The 15,355-nt window shown below is 42.9% G+C and overlaps 1 protein-coding gene across 1 annotated transcript; it reads left to right on the top strand.

Annotated features, from left to right (window-relative positions):
- The first annotated feature begins 859 nt into the window (after positions 1 to 859).
- Positions 860 to 14,022, top strand: spinb (spindlin b). Its single transcript, XM_073465391.1, has 7 exons — positions 860 to 936; positions 5,859 to 6,202; positions 6,920 to 6,968; positions 7,229 to 7,323; positions 7,548 to 7,703; positions 7,902 to 8,135; positions 9,006 to 14,022. The coding sequence occupies exons 2-7, from the start codon at positions 6,151 to 6,153 to the stop codon at positions 9,203 to 9,205; spliced, it is 786 nt and encodes a 261-aa protein (XP_073321492.1). The 5' UTR covers positions 860 to 936; positions 5,859 to 6,150; the 3' UTR covers positions 9,206 to 14,022.
- Positions 14,023 to 15,355: the final 1,333 nt, after the last annotated feature.

Below are 15,355 nucleotides of genomic sequence, written 5' to 3'. Positions count from 1 at the left end.
TACATACTGTAAAGCATATCGAAATGTATATAGTTAGATGGGAGCGCACGAAGGTACACAGGTTCAGGAAGGGAAGTTGGAATTGGAAAGCTGGATGGAAACTGATTATGATTAATGACTGAGTTGTGAAGAAAGGGTATAAATAATACAAATAAGTACATATATCCTCCTACTCCTTTTCAGGCATGTCAGTGCTTGTTAATGGAATCTATTTCTAACAGCCTTTCTTTTAATTTTGCTTATTTGTTGAAATAATTTAACTTTTTGTTTTGTTTTGTTTCACATGTCTGAAATACATTTGCATTCATTCATTAATTTACTTTGAAATCATAATTATGTTTGAATATAACATTTCCGCTTCTATAATCTGTACAAACAATGTGACAATGACCAAATATTGTAAGGAACTGATCACAGATCATGTATGCCACAAATCAGAACTGTATAGAAATGTGATCAGGAAATAAATGATGTAGTACAATCCTAAGAAAAAAAGCAACCTAAACAAGACATAAAAATAACCAAAGTCCTGTTTACAACCATAGAAACAGCAGGACATGAACACATTGTGCGCTGCAGATCTGAATTCACAGTGAGGCTAAATGTTGGACTTAAAAACAGATGAAACTGATTAATGATATAACACGTGTATAGACATATTATATTTTTTGCAGTATATGTAATTTCACATGTTGTAATTTCTTCACAAACTGAATTAATCACGTTGGTATTTCTCCTTTATGTCGTAAAAGAAAAACACCACACTGCATCAAAATCCCGGCTTTTATTTTGAAGGCCGCGCCGCCTCGCTCCCGCCTCGCCTCCATTTTAGCGCAGCTAGCTTGACGCAGCGGAGACGCGAACGGAGGCAGAGCGGATCAATTTGGAGCCACGGCGGTTGATCGGGATTATGCGGCGACACTGATTGCTGCATCGGTAAGAAACTGCGGCCTCCGGCACCGCCGGACGAGCCGTTCAACGGGCAGTTTGTCCGCCTTGACGCTTTACCGCAGAGCAGCTAGCTTAGCGCCAGTGCCGCTGCTCCAGACCTCCCCGCTCCCTTTGTTCGCTTGCGCCTTTTTTTTTTTTTTTGCACCGATGCGGGTTTTGTAAATACTGGCGCAATATGGCTGCCGTGAGGGGGGCTGACCAATTATCTGTGCACACATTTAAATCGTGCGGGGTGCGGGCAGCGGGGCAGGCTGCGGGGCAGGCAGGTAATGAGGAGGGTGAAGTGTGACCTCTGGCTGGTCATCTTCATCTTCATCTTCATCATCAGCCCAAACAAGCTCAACTCAGCCGCACAACAGGTCCAGTCAGAGCAACACACTGGTGACAGGCTGCTCCCGGTGTAGTGTGACCTGTGGACACACACACACACACACTGGACAGCACACACACACTGTAAGGTTAAGGAGAAGACAGCTAGTGTGTGTGCGTGTGTGTGTGTGTGTGTGTGTGTGAGGGCACTGAGCTGTCAGGTGTGTGTTGTGTGTCCTCTCAGGTGAACTCAGGTGAGCCTCACTGAGGTCTGGATGTTGTTGACATGATGTCATCAGACTGGGTTCTGTCTGTAAACATGGATCCTCGCTGATCGTCTCCTGCTGTGAAACATGTTGGACTGAGCCGTGAGGTCATCATCGACATGTTACTGGTGATTATTTGGTGTCGCTCCCAAAGTGCCACGACATGTTTTCTCCTGGAGAGTGTCAGTGGCCTGACCCTCCATTGTGTTTAAATGAGGGGGTGGAGTGTGTGTGTGTGTGTGTGTGTGTGTGTGTGTGTGTGTGTGTGTGTGTGTCATTGAATCGACTAGTTAATGGAGGGACATTAGTCAGTCGGGCCTCTGAACTAACCGGTGCACCTAACTTTGTTTCGGGCGCAGCCAATAACACGTTTTTGAGATGTCACTGGAAACATTCGGCCTCTTTAACGTGGCATTTTAAACCTTTCTACGAGCTGGACCCAGCTGTCGTAATTCTGACGCAGAGATAAACAAATCATTTTGGATCATAATCATGTTTTGAAGGAAAAGAGATGCTGTTATTCTGCACCTTTCTACAAGCTCTGTAGATGTATTAATTCAAAAAGAATGATTTGTCTTCATAAAAATGTTATTAAGACGATCTTTCATGTCATTTCTTGAGACTTTATGCCAGTGATTGTTAGCGTGACTAAAGGTGCAGATGAATGTTTTCACATTTAAATCGCAGCAGTCGCAACAAGAGGTTGTGATAACCTCAAAAATATCTTTATACACTTCATTTAAAAAAATAGTAATCAGATCTGCTAAATTTCTGGAAACTCGTGCGACCAAAACAGTCTCACCCTGCAGCCCCGCAGCGACTGTTTTAATGATCGATGAATCATTTTTCAAGGAGAGGAATAGTAACCTTGGTTACCTGGATGTTGCCTGTAACAGGCTTCACTATTGGCTGAACAGACTGTTAACTCCAGCTGACTGAGTTCTTGTTGAATAGCTGCCATTAACATTTAAATTAAAAGTTCATGATTGTGTTGACATCACTGATGCGATGAGACAACTTCTCTCTGACTGAGGAGCCACTTTAAGATAAGATAAGATAAACCTTTATTGATCCCTGGTGGGGGAACAAACCTTGTGAAAAATAACAAAAAGGAGTTAACTGAGAGCAAAATAAAGTAGAGACAAATAAATCAGATCAAGTAGAATATAGTAGAAGGAATCTGTGTGTACCTGTTTGCAATGTTCATGTAAATATGCAAACAATTGCAGCTCTCTTTCAGGCTGCAAGGTTTTGGATTACCTAACTTTAGGATGGACACACCCACTTATTTTCGTTTTCTCCAATTAGCCCCAGCTGTTGTGTGAATACACCCCAGGTGTTTAAGTGTCATGCAACTGGATTAACTCCTGCTAGCGTGTAGACAGGAAGGATTATCTGGAGTAAGAGTGACTCAGTTTATTGTGAATTAAACATGTTTACATGTGCGACCAGATTATAACCCTGACACTAGTGCACAAAAAACAACTAAAATATCTTCAGTTTACTGTGACAGAAATAACCTGCAACCCTTCACACGTGAAACCGGAGTATTTGCTGAAAAAATGACCCAAATGATTAATCAGTTGACACAACTTTTGATTATTTATTTCTATCTGCATCAACCAATGAGATAAACAGTCTTAAATGTTGGAGTATTTGTTGGATGAAGCGAGACGTTCAAAGTCTTCATCATCGTATACTCTGCTTTACTGAGATGTTTTCACTGTTTTCTGATTTATTTGTTCTTCTAATAGACCAAACGATTGATTGATAATTAGGTTTATTCTGATACAGTATCAGACACGCCTCAGATCAGATACTTCCTAATATGCTGGAATCGGTATCAGCGAGTACATGAGTCAATGCAGCAATCTGAGAAGACTTAATGTATTTATCAGAAACAGGACCTTGCTGCTTCCCAGCAGCACCCTGTACACTTTAAAGTTGACACAGCTAGCTTAGCATTAGCCTGCAGCGTCACTTCCAGACTCTTCTCCTGTGTGATGAACCAGCTGACTGGTACCAGGAGATGTTGGGTTTATTTTGTTTTTTGTGAAGAGGGTTCACCCTGGACAGATTTGAAAAGAAAAAAAGATATCACAACATCTCTAACCATAATGACATAATTGTTTGCAGCCTAAAATATATTTTGTTTTGATCCAGAACTGAAGTAAGTCGGCGTCTCTGTCAGAACAAATCAGACACAGCTTTGTGTTTTTAATGATGTGACGATGCCGACAGCAGCAGATCTTCTCCGTCTGTAAATCTGTAACAATCAGTTTTAATCCCTCACATCAGATCTTTACCTCCTGCTGAGTCTCTGGCTTTCATCTTTCTCTCTGTGGCCTCGTTCTGATCTGATCCTGATCTGATCCTGGTCTTGGTCTGGTCCTGGTCTGATGGGATCCTGTGCTGCTGTCGTGTCGTGTTGCTGCAGCATTGCATGTGTGTGATCAGCTGCTCCTGTAGCAGCAGGTGTGTGTTTGTGTTGCAGTTGTTGTGGTTTTTGTCGTGCAGCCTGCAGCTCTGCAGAACTCGTCTCAGTATATTGGTTATTTTAGGAGTACAGCAGTCATCTGAAAGACATCAGGAGAGTGTCTCTGTGTTTCAGAGGGAAAATCATCCTGTTTATATCATTTGTGCAGAAGCAGCAGTGCTGCTGTCCGTGTGTGTGACCTTGTAAGACAGAATGTATCTCTGCTTATCAGAGGATTTTCTCTCTGCTGCTGTTGGATTAAAGTTTATCCAGATTTTCACTGACCGTGTGGAGTCTGTTTGGATACCAAATCACTGAGAACAGTCTTTTTGTACTTCATGGTGATCTTTTATATTTAGCAGAATATCAGTTTATTGAGCTTCATAGACGGTGAGAAAGTTGTGTTGTGGTGATCCGGGCTCAGAACAGCTGGTTCACATCTGAACACTTCTTACAATAACGTGGACTCTGACTGGGTTTTGGACGAAACAAAGACGTCAACTTGAGAATTAAAATACAACAAAAACGACGATGCAAGATAAAACCAATAATTATTTAGACTTAAAATGTCATAATAATTGTACAATGGTGAAAATGGACCCCAAAGTTTTTAAATGCTTCAGATGTGTTATTTTGTCTGACTGCTAGAATGAAATCGAGGTATATTCAGTTTACGTTCACGTTCCTGTGAGAACAGAAGCTGCAGCTGAGACAGTTTTTGGCTTTTTAGCTTGAAAAATGATGAAAACCATGAAGTGATGAATGATCTTTAAAGCAGCTGATGGTTATTTTTTTGTTTCATCTCTAAACACTAAAATAGTATGAAAGAGGAAATTCTGTCTTATCTTTTAATAAGTGAGTAAGTACATTTTGTTGTAATACTGATCGAATCATCACTAATAATCACTGATAATCATCACTAACTGATTTTTCAAACATTGAAAAACATTTTCTTATTCTGTGAGAAACTGATTTTTCTGGCACCAGTGAAGACTCAATGAGAATGATTATCAGTTGCGGCTCAGCTTTTAATGAGGTAAACTTGTGCTGTGGAGATCTGAGGAGTTAACATGCAGCAGGGTGGAGTGGGTCCCTGACCTCTGACCTCTGACCCTGTGACCTGTGCTTGTGTCGGGGGTTACACAGTAATCGGGTTAGTCGCAGAGCTCAGACTGAGTTAAACTCCACACAGACTCACAGGACTTAAAGATTCACTCCACTGGACAAACACTGATGATTTCAGCTGAAGGCAGCGAGAGCGAATGGAAAAGATGGCCGACGACTGAAGGAAACATGAAGAGAAACGACCCGCTGCCAATTTACCCCTCAAAGACTCTCATTCAGTGTTTGTTATGAGGAGTAAATCTTTAAAGCTGAGTGTCTGTTTCAGTGTCCGACAGTCAGCCAGCTCAGTCACAAATCTCTGATCAATCAAATAAAACTGTAACGCTTTCTTTAACGTGCCCACACACGAGCTCATCACCTGTTAGATAACGTCAGTGTCCTCAGAGCTGCAGCCAATATCTGATCAATCAATTCTTCGATCGACAGAAATTTAACCAGCAACTGAGAAAGAAATGCAGAAATTCATGAAACGAAACAGGATTTTTTGTTTGTTTTGTTTTGCACAGGAAGAAAAAAATATCTTGAATGTGTTCAGTTACAACATGAAATTATCTGTGAGTATCAGATGCAAATAGGAAATGAAGGTCCGTTTGATGCCGACTCACCCAGAATTCAGAACTTTTCTCGTTCATGATGTTCTTGTGATGAAGACAGAACATGTATAATATGATAATATAATATATCATGATAATATAATCATGTTCCTCTCTGTCTCTGGTTTCCCTCCTCAGGCTGAACACGACGTTCCCTCATCGAGTCCATCAGCTGTGACGTCGCCTCAGTCTCCAGGTGTTAGTCTGTACCCGGCCTGTATGCAGCCTGTCCGGGGCCCGGCCTAATTCCTGGTGCACCTTCTTTCCCACCACCTCCTCCCTCCTTTCCCTACCCTCCTCCCCCCTGCCCCCTCCCTCCATCCTCACCCCCCCCTCCACACACACACCGACCCCAGCCTGGTGTCACACACACCTACTAGCTTTTAGCCCGGACCGGCGGCCTGGCTGGCTGCCCCCTACAGGTGGATGAATGAAGACCCCATTCAAGAGCCCAGCGGCCCCGCGGCCCCGAGCAGACGGAGGTGAGTAACAAAACACAGCCAACACTAAAAATACTGATGGTGTTGGATTGAAGGCCGAGGAACGTGTTTGGTCTCTCTTCACCTGCTGATGTCCGCAGCAGCTGTCCGTGAACACACCGTCTGTTTCACCTGATCCAGCCATTGAACCAGTAACCACAACATCACCAGACTCCCTTAACAAATGTGGTGATTTTAAGAGTTGTTTCATGAGGAGAAACTGAACAAACTTTGTGAAACTCTGTCTCTGACAGATTCTGAATCATTGTCTCCTTCTTGTAAATTCAGCATTAAATGAAAACAGTAAGTTGTGTGTTTCCTTGTAAAAAGTGTCAGTTTGTGGCAGCATGGCTGCACCAGCCTGTCTGCTTCTGTGTCTAAAGTGCTAAAGTCTGACCTGCCAACATTTAGCAGCTGTTTGAACACACTGTTTACACTGATTTCACCATTTACACTCAATTTATGAAAGAAGAAACATTTTATTGATCTAAACATGTCACATTTTACAAATACACTAAACAGTAACCAGTATAGGCGACTTCTTTGTCCCCAGACTCCCTTAACAAATGTGTCAGTTTAGTGAGTTGTTGAGTTGGAGACACTTTATAAACTGTGTGAAACTCTGTCTCTGACTGATTCTGACTTATTTGGGAAGAACATCTTTCTGTCTTTGTGTAGAAACATGGTGACAGAAGCTGAATGTTAGTGTTTGTGTTTCAGGACATTCAGGCGTGTCTGCAAACATGATGAAGAAAAAGAACTCGCACAAGTAAGTCTGACGGATGAGTGGTGACCATAAATCAACACTTTATTTTTTTACAAGAGACTTTATCTCCAAAAATAAGACTCACAGATCACAGCTGGAGCAAATTCTCAGTTTCTGTTGTCTCCTTTCTTTCTTTTTCGTCTTCTTCTTGTGTCTCCACCTCTCGTTTCATGTTCGTTCCTCATCGTCTGTCTTCATTTTGTTCTTCATCATCTTCATCATCGGCTCCTCTCATCCTTGTTGTGTTTTCTCTCTCCCTGCAGGAAACAGAGGACCAGTGTTGGTCCCAGTAAGACTCTGGCTCAGCCCAGAAGGAGCATAGTGGGCTGCAGGATCCAGCACATCTGGAAGGAAGGCAGTAAGTTGGATTTAAGGAGCTGTTGAAAGCCAGTGTGTCGTGCTTGTGATCTAGATTTCTTTTTTCAGTTCAGCTTTTTTAGCCAATTTTTCAACATTTTTCAAAAGTCTGAAAGAACTCAGGTTTTGCTGTGTGTTTGGAGACGACTGTGAAACATAAAAACCTGCCTTTTCCTTCCTGTTTATCTCATAAATCTGTGTGATTGTGTGTGTGCTTCCTCTCAGGTAAGTCGTCCCAGTGGAAGGGGACGGTCCTCGACCAGGTCCCTGTTAACCCCTCCCTCTACCTGATCAAATACGACGGCTTCGACTGCATCTACGGCCTGGAGCTGTACAGTGACGAGCGGGTGGTGGGGCTGGAGGTCCTGCCCGACCGAGTGGGTGAGGAAGAGCAGGACAGAGAGTTTGGTCCCAGCAGCATCTAGTGGACATTAGAGGAGCTGCAGCTCAACACACTAAAGCTCTGACTTATAGTTTTATTACACAGATATTTGTATTTCGTTTTGTTTGGTTACTATAAGGAGGTGAGCTGATGATGTCAGTATAAACTCCCTCTCTGCCTCTCTGTGATTGGTCCAGCTCCGGCCCGTGTGAGCGACTCGCTGCTGGCGGAGACGATGATCGGGAAGGCGGTGGAGCACATGTTTGAGACGGAGGACGGGCCGAAGGAGGAGTGGAGGGGGATGGTGTTGGCTCGAGCTCCCATCATGACCTCCTGGTTCTACATCACCTACGAGAAAGACCCGGTCCTCTACATGTACCAGCTGCTGGACGACTACAAGGAGGGAGACCTGCGCATCATGCCCGACTCCAGTGAGTGGGACACACTGGGCACCAGTAACACCAGTAACACCAGTAACACCAGTCATCATTAGCTATGTTTACATACACACTTTTTTTCCACTATTATTCAGAACATGACAATGTTCAGGACCTGATACAGCTCATGTAAACAGCATGATCCTAATTAGACCTTATTCGTGTAGAGCTGTGAGATATGCTGCTGTTGTTCTTGTTTTAGGAGCGTTCTCTGGACATATACTTGGAATATGCACCTCAGTGGAGGTTTTTATTGCAGCTTGCGACACACGACCTCTTCCTGTTTACACTCGGCTCTGTGCGTTGTCACAAACCAGCCGACAGTTGAAGAGCTGAGGTAGAGATACTGCACAGAAGAAAACAAACATCTCTGGTCAGAGGGAGAAACACACAGACTTTTAAACATCATGTTTTTGGATATGTGTCGTACGATTATCTGGGCCGATATTCAGCATTTTCTGATTATCAATGTCAGTGATTTTTCTGTCAGATTGCTGATAAAATAAACTAATTTAAAATGAACTACTTTGGCTCTGACGCAGCATCGTCTCACCCAGCGTCCCGCCCACAGCGCTGTCTGATTGGTAACACGTCACAATAAACAGCCTATAAACACTGAATAATCTGAATCTGTATCTAGTAACTACATGCACCAAATAAATGTCGTGTAGAGGAAATATTAAGTAGCAGAAAAAGGAAATACTCAAGTAATGTACCTCAAAATTGTAGCAGCTTTAACGAATGAATATCTTCTGATGTATAAACCTAAAAAATCCAGCACATGTCGACCTCTCACATACAGTTTAATGTTCATCTAAACCAGGTCTCTGAATAAAATGTTTCTCTGCCTCTGTGTTTCTGCAGACGACAGCGTGGCGGCGGAGCGGGAGCCCGGCGAGGTGGTCGACAGTCTGGTGGGCAAACAGGTGGAGTACGCCAAAGAGGACGGCGGGAAGCGGTCGGGTATGGTCATCCACCAGGTGGAGGCCAAGCCCTCCGTCTACTTCATCAAGTTCGACGACGACTTCCACATCTACGTCTACGACCTGGTCAAGACCTCCTAAGGCCACAAAACCTGGTCCGGGACCCCAAAAAAGACTTATCGAGACCTGCCTAGACCCCCAGAAAACTCCACCAAACCCCTGCACCAGTGAAGACCAACTCCAGCTGGACTTAAACATCCTGAGACTCCTGAGACAGATGATATCCATACTTTACTTGTTCTTTTGTGAAACGCCTTAAAACAAGAACAAATTCTGGAAGCTCAGCCCCTCCACCAAGACAGGAAAACTACAGTCCAGCTACAAGACCCAGAGAGCTGAACCCAGTCATTATCATTCATCAGATTTCTTTAGACTCTTTCAGGATACTTCCTCTGACATAAAACTGGTTCAAGAGCCCAGAAGAAGACCAGACCAATCACAAAAATCTAATCTGGTTTAGCTTGAGACGTCCAGAGATCTGCGAGGACACGATCCTGAGACGCCTCCAGGCGAAGTGAAAAGCTCTCCTGACACAAATATAATTCGTTCCAGAGTCAAAGCAGGTCGACAGTGAACAGAAAGAACTGCTCCACCCTTTCCTGAAACCCTGTCGGACCGCCTGAGACCTTCGCTGTCAGAGGAGGGGGGGACAGGTCTGAGTCTGCCGGGGTTAATGAAGGGACGGGACTTCAGGCTGAACCATCGTCTGTCTTCATCAACATTTATAGAAGCTGTGAGTGGACACACAAGAGTGTCCAATCACAGAGCATTTTACTGACCCCGCCTCCCTGCAGGTCACCTGTTGACCAACAAAGACACTGAGTGGACGCAGTGGGAAACCAGAGGACACAGACTCTTTTCTTTCTCCATTCTCATTTGTCTTTTTCCTGTTGATGCCTACATTACCCAGAATGACTTGAGGTGTGACATCAGAGGGTCAGAGAGGCTCAGCTGTCAGACGTACGAGCTCTGTTTGTTTGGCTGCATCAGTCGGTCCAGAATAGCATCGCTAGCTGTTAAACTGTCGCAGGTTCAGTTTGAGTAGCTAATGCTAACGATGCTAACGGGCTGTTGAATGCTGTAAGTTGAATTCAGAGCAAAACGTAAAACTTTGCCCCAGTTTCTGCAGCTTCAGTTGATTTCCATGCTGATGTTTTACAGCTGAACTCAACATGTTTATATTTGTGCCAAAATATTTTTTTTTTTAAAAAGTATTAAAGGAACAGTTCACCCAAGAATGGAGCCTCACAGTGAAACAGCATTCTGCTGAACAGCTGAAGCAGCTGGAGATGATTTAAACATCAGATGTCTCCACACAGCTCGTCTGCTGCGATCACAGAGATCAACCTGATCTGAGGAGACCAGATTTACACCCTTGATGTGCGGTCGAGCTAACACTTCTAGCTCAGCAGCTACAGTGAAGATTTCCGCTGAGAAAAGGGTGTAAATAACGTCTCTCTGGGGTCTCGGGGCGTCTGCAGACTTGGATTACAGCAGACGAGCTGTACGGAGCCATTTTATGTTTTTTTGGTTTTCTTTTTTTACATTTTTGGATGAATTGTTCCTTCCAGTTAGTGTTTTAGACCCTTGATAACCAGGATGAAAACGATGCTAATGTAATATGATCTTTTCATGGACAGGGAAACAGTATTTTGGGAAATCCTCTTGTTTGTCTGATGAGATCGATGAGATGTTCAGAATGTGTTCGGGTAACACTTTAACTTCCTATTGAACATTAATAATCAGTATGTTTTGTTGGATTTAAATGGTTTATAACACTTTATCATGTAGTTGAAAGCAGATATAAAGACGTGTTTATTTATGTACAGTATTTATAACAATCATAACTTCTATGTAGACATATTGTAAATTATTACAACTATGTTTTACTATATTGTCATTTATTATCTGTTTATACGTGAGACAACAGGACTGTCTGTCTACAGGAGGAGTTACAGTTAATTTACATTAATGTGCGTTTACAGCTACATTATAATGTGTTATAAACCATTTATGACTTGTTCGCTGCTTATTAATGTTAATAAAGTGTTTTCTCATCTGACCCTGACGACAAAAGATTCCCCAAAACATGCGAATGTTCCTTTAACGTCCTGAGTTTAATCGAATCAGCTGACTGACGCATCAAACTGTGAACTGTAGCAGTCATCATGCCCCGCCCCCCGTCTGAGTGCTGTTCTCTGATTGGTTGGACTTCCCCCGGATCGTTAAGGACCAAATTTGCCTGCTGTGTTCATCTGTTGGACGCTGATTTATGGTTTCTGTGTTTTTGTAAAGATCTGTCTCTTCTTCTTGTTTCTTATCGCCGCGCTGTAAACTTTCTTCTTGTTTGAACGAGCTGACACGAACACATCGCCGCCTTCTCCCTGTATATTACCTCTGCTCGTACTTCACCTCCCGCTGTTCTGTCCTGTGAATACTGTAGATGACCCGGTCAGCTGTAGGGACCTGCTGCTGCTGCTGCTGCTGCTGCTGCTGCTGCGACTGAAGAGCTGAGCTGAGCTGAGCTGCAACGATCAGGATGATTATTGATTATTGACAAATCTGATCTAATGCTGTAGGACTCCTCCGTTACAATCACTCCACAGCTCCACCCTCACAGTCAGAGTTCAGCCGGGTGGTGCTGGAAGATCTCACTCTCACACTTATCTCACATCGTCATTAGCATAAACAGCCATGTTGCCTAATCCACATCTCATGTGCCTGAAGGGACTCAAAGATCTGAGACTAAATGTTTTCGAGAACAACGTTTCATTCGGTCGTGAAGATCGTTTGTTCTGATTTTCCGATCAAATCTCTGTTCTACAGTCTGCTGTTTGAAACTGTGGATCAGTCAGACGGGTTTAAAACCTCTGGTTCAAGAACTCCTAGTGGAACCCACATGTTCACTCATCATGCAACACGTTCTGATTCTGGAGCACGCTCTGTCGTTGTTCTGACTCTAGAACCAGCCTTTATTACCGCTCTAGAGTCTGATTTTCCAGAACGTTGCCCATCAAAATGTGCGAGCCGTTTGTTTTCCTTCTGATCCGCAGCTTCAGGTTCTGGAACGTGGAGACTGATCGGACACGTTTAGTGTTCTCGAACATCTCGTTTTATCTCGTTTCTTTGCTGTTCTGGAATCGTTCTTTTAGATTTCACTTCCTGTTATACACCGCCACAAATCCTAGAACATGCTTTCATGTGGGAACCCACGTGTTCTGGTTCTAGAACGCGCCCATTTGGGGATGAATTCTCCGTCTCCTCTTGTTCTGTTGTCGCTTTAGATCTGTTCTGGAGTCTGTTATTCAAACCCCTGTAACAATAATAACAATAATAATAATAATAATTAAATGACGGAGATTTTTTTCTTGACTTGACAGCTTCAGGTTCTAGAACATTTTACTCAGATTTCAGTCCTTTGTTGTTCTTGTTCATTACTGCTCTTGAATCCATTGAAATGTTCTGGAGCGGATCCGAATGTGGATCCATATTTGTTTTCATACATACAGCACACGTCCTGGTTCTAGAGCACACCCAGTTGGGACGTATGCGTCTTTGTTCCGGTGTGAGTTCGAGAACATTCTGCAGATTTGAATCCCTCGTTCTGATTCTTGGATGGAGAATGAAGCTCCAGAGTCTGTTTGATTTTCTGGAACGTCTCCCGTCAAAACGCTTCTTTCATACAGAAACGTTTGTTTTTTTCATCTCATGATCCACAGCGCCGGGTTCTGGGACACGGACACTCATCACATTCCTTCCGGTTCTGGAACAGATTTAACTTCTCAGATACAAAGCCACAGATTGGACACATGCGTTTTCACGTCCCACGCTGTGATTCAGGGACACGTCTCCTGACGCCCTGATCCCAGAGAGGACAAAGTCCATTTAATGTTTCCACTGATCCCAACATAAAACACTTTTCCAGAGACGACTCCGTCTTTAGAAATCGCTCTCTGGAGTCAGAATGAGTCATTTTGCGATCAGAAGAAAACAGATGCAGACACAGTTCTGTGGTTCGGCCCGTTGGTGTTGGAACAGTGCGAGGGCAGCTGAGCTTGTTCTTTCTGTTTCGGGTGGAAATGCTCCTTTAATGGGCTCACCTGCTCTGTCAGCAGACTTCCTTCGCTCTGATTGGCTCTTCTCGTCTGTCTCTGGTTCCTCTATTCTTTAACTTTATTCCTGTTGGACCGCTCGGCCGGTGGCGTCTGATAACTGTCACAGTTACCCACAATGCACCAGGCTTCAGGCCTCTGTTGAGACCGTAGAGACTCCTGGGTGGGGGGAGGGGGGCCGCACCGTGTCTGGGCGGATCTTTAGCCTCCGTGATGTGGACATCAGTCGTCGTCTGTTCAGGAGCCGATTCGTATTTTACAGAAACATTGATGTGTGTGTGTGTGTGTGTGTGTGTGTGTGTGAGTGTGAGTGTGAGAGTGTGTGACCTGTGTGTGTGTGTGTGTGCGTGCGTGCTGTGGATCAGCCCCTGTTCAGAGCAGTGTTGTTTTTGCATGCCTATATAGCTCAGTGTAAATCGATGTGAGTTGCATGTCTGTGTAGTTTTCAGTTGTTCGGCTGACTTCTGTCTGTTGTGGCTTTGGGTGCCTTTCGTTTAACTTCAGTTTTTTTTTTCTTTCTCTGTTTTATTTTGTACCGTGTGTCCAGAGGCTGCTGTTTTTGGGGTTTTTGAGCAAAAAAATCGAACATGAAAACAAAGAATATCCCCTTCAAACAGAACTGATGGCAGTTATTTTCATGTTGTGACCACAGAGGTGATGACGGGTGTGAATTCTGTTTTTGGGTGGATTGTCCCTTTAAAGAGTGCCAACTACAGATGCCAGTGTTGTACAGCAGTGAAACGCTCACACTATTTACTAAAATAAACCATTTCTCTGTTTTTTTCACTCCTGACTCTGTCACTTCTTTCTGTTTTCTTTACACTGGATGAGCTCCGACATGTCAGCGTTCAGCTCAGAGTCACAAGAGATCAATAAAAAGTCGAGAGGAGACGGACGGTGAACAGAAACACACAGACTCATCTCCATCGATCCAAACAAACAGGCTCATTGTGGTTTTATTAACCCGGCTGGCTGCTCACCGACTGCAGCAACAAGAATATAAATGGAAATATATTTAGCATTTTGAATAATGTTTAAAATTGCAGATATAAGTCAAACATACAGGGGAAAGGTCAGACAATATGCAGGTATGATAAGATATTAATTTAATCATATAAAACTTTATTTATCAACACAATCTGTGAAAATATATCAAGATAATACAAAACAATATTAAGAAGACGTGTTGATTTCTCTGCAGTCTAAACGACGTCTCACATTCAGATAAATGTGTTTTTTGTTTTTAGTCATCTTATAAATGAAGAATTTGCAGAGAAAAAAATATTTTGAATTAAATGAAGTTTTTATGAGAGAAGCAGCAGAAGAGTTAAACGAGTCCGTTAACATGAAGTTTGACTCAATAAGTTACAGAAGTGACATTAATTGGAGGTAAACTAACGTCTGTAACCGTGATGGACCGATCACTGGATCACTGCACTAAGAGGTCAGATATTTGCATCAGACTTATCTGACATGTGTGATGATGGTTAAACCTCAACATGAGGATGATTGTTGCTATGAACAGAACTATTAATGTTGGTTCTGGTTCATTTGGTTGTGTCAGTGTAGAAGGTACATTTACTCAATTACAGTGTTTAATTAAGTATTTCAGTGTTACTCTTCTTTCTTTCTACTTCTTACTCGGCTACATTTATCTGCCAGCTGGAGTTACTTTACAAATCAGGACTTTACAAACAAAACTAAACATGTGACTTTGCTGCAGAATAATTTATCCAACAGCATGTAAAGAAGTCAAAATATGTATGAAAGTGTCAGGAACAATATTCCGAGATTACTTTTTCACAGGGTTTCTCTTTCTATTCTTCATCACACGCTTGTCTCAACTTATAGTTCGTCTCAGTCGGCTTCTTCATAACACAAAGTTGTCTCTATATATAATTCAATGTCCTTTTTGTTCGAGGACAGGCTCCTGAAGACACATTGAGCTCTAACCTCCTTCTGTGTTATATTTATACTGTTATACTATTTCTACTGTGAACGTACACGCATTGATCGATATATGAACTCACTGATTGATGAAATCTTTATTTGGAAAATGCACATTTGGTTTTTTTCATAAACAAACGAAACAACAAAAGAGTAGTGATGAAAACACAAT

This window comes from Pagrus major, chromosome 5 (assembly GCF_040436345.1).
Source record: "Pagrus major chromosome 5, Pma_NU_1.0".
Lineage (NCBI taxonomy): Eukaryota > Metazoa > Chordata > Actinopteri > Spariformes > Sparidae > Pagrus > Pagrus major.
The sequence above is the reverse complement of the archived record's forward strand: the minus strand, read 5'-3'. Positions and strand labels throughout refer to the sequence as shown.

Coding starts and splice junctions, on each gene's coding strand:
- spinb (XM_073465391.1), top strand. CDS start 6,151: ATGAAGACCCCATTCAAGAGCCCAGCGGCCCCGCGGCCCCGAGCAGAC. Junction 6,203..6,919: donor GCGGCCCCGAGCAGACGGAG/GTGAGTAACAAA, acceptor TTTGTGTTTCAG/GACATTCAGGCGTGTCTGCA. Junction 8,136..9,005: donor GCGCATCATGCCCGACTCCA/GTGAGTGGGACA, acceptor GTGTTTCTGCAG/ACGACAGCGTGGCGGCGGAG.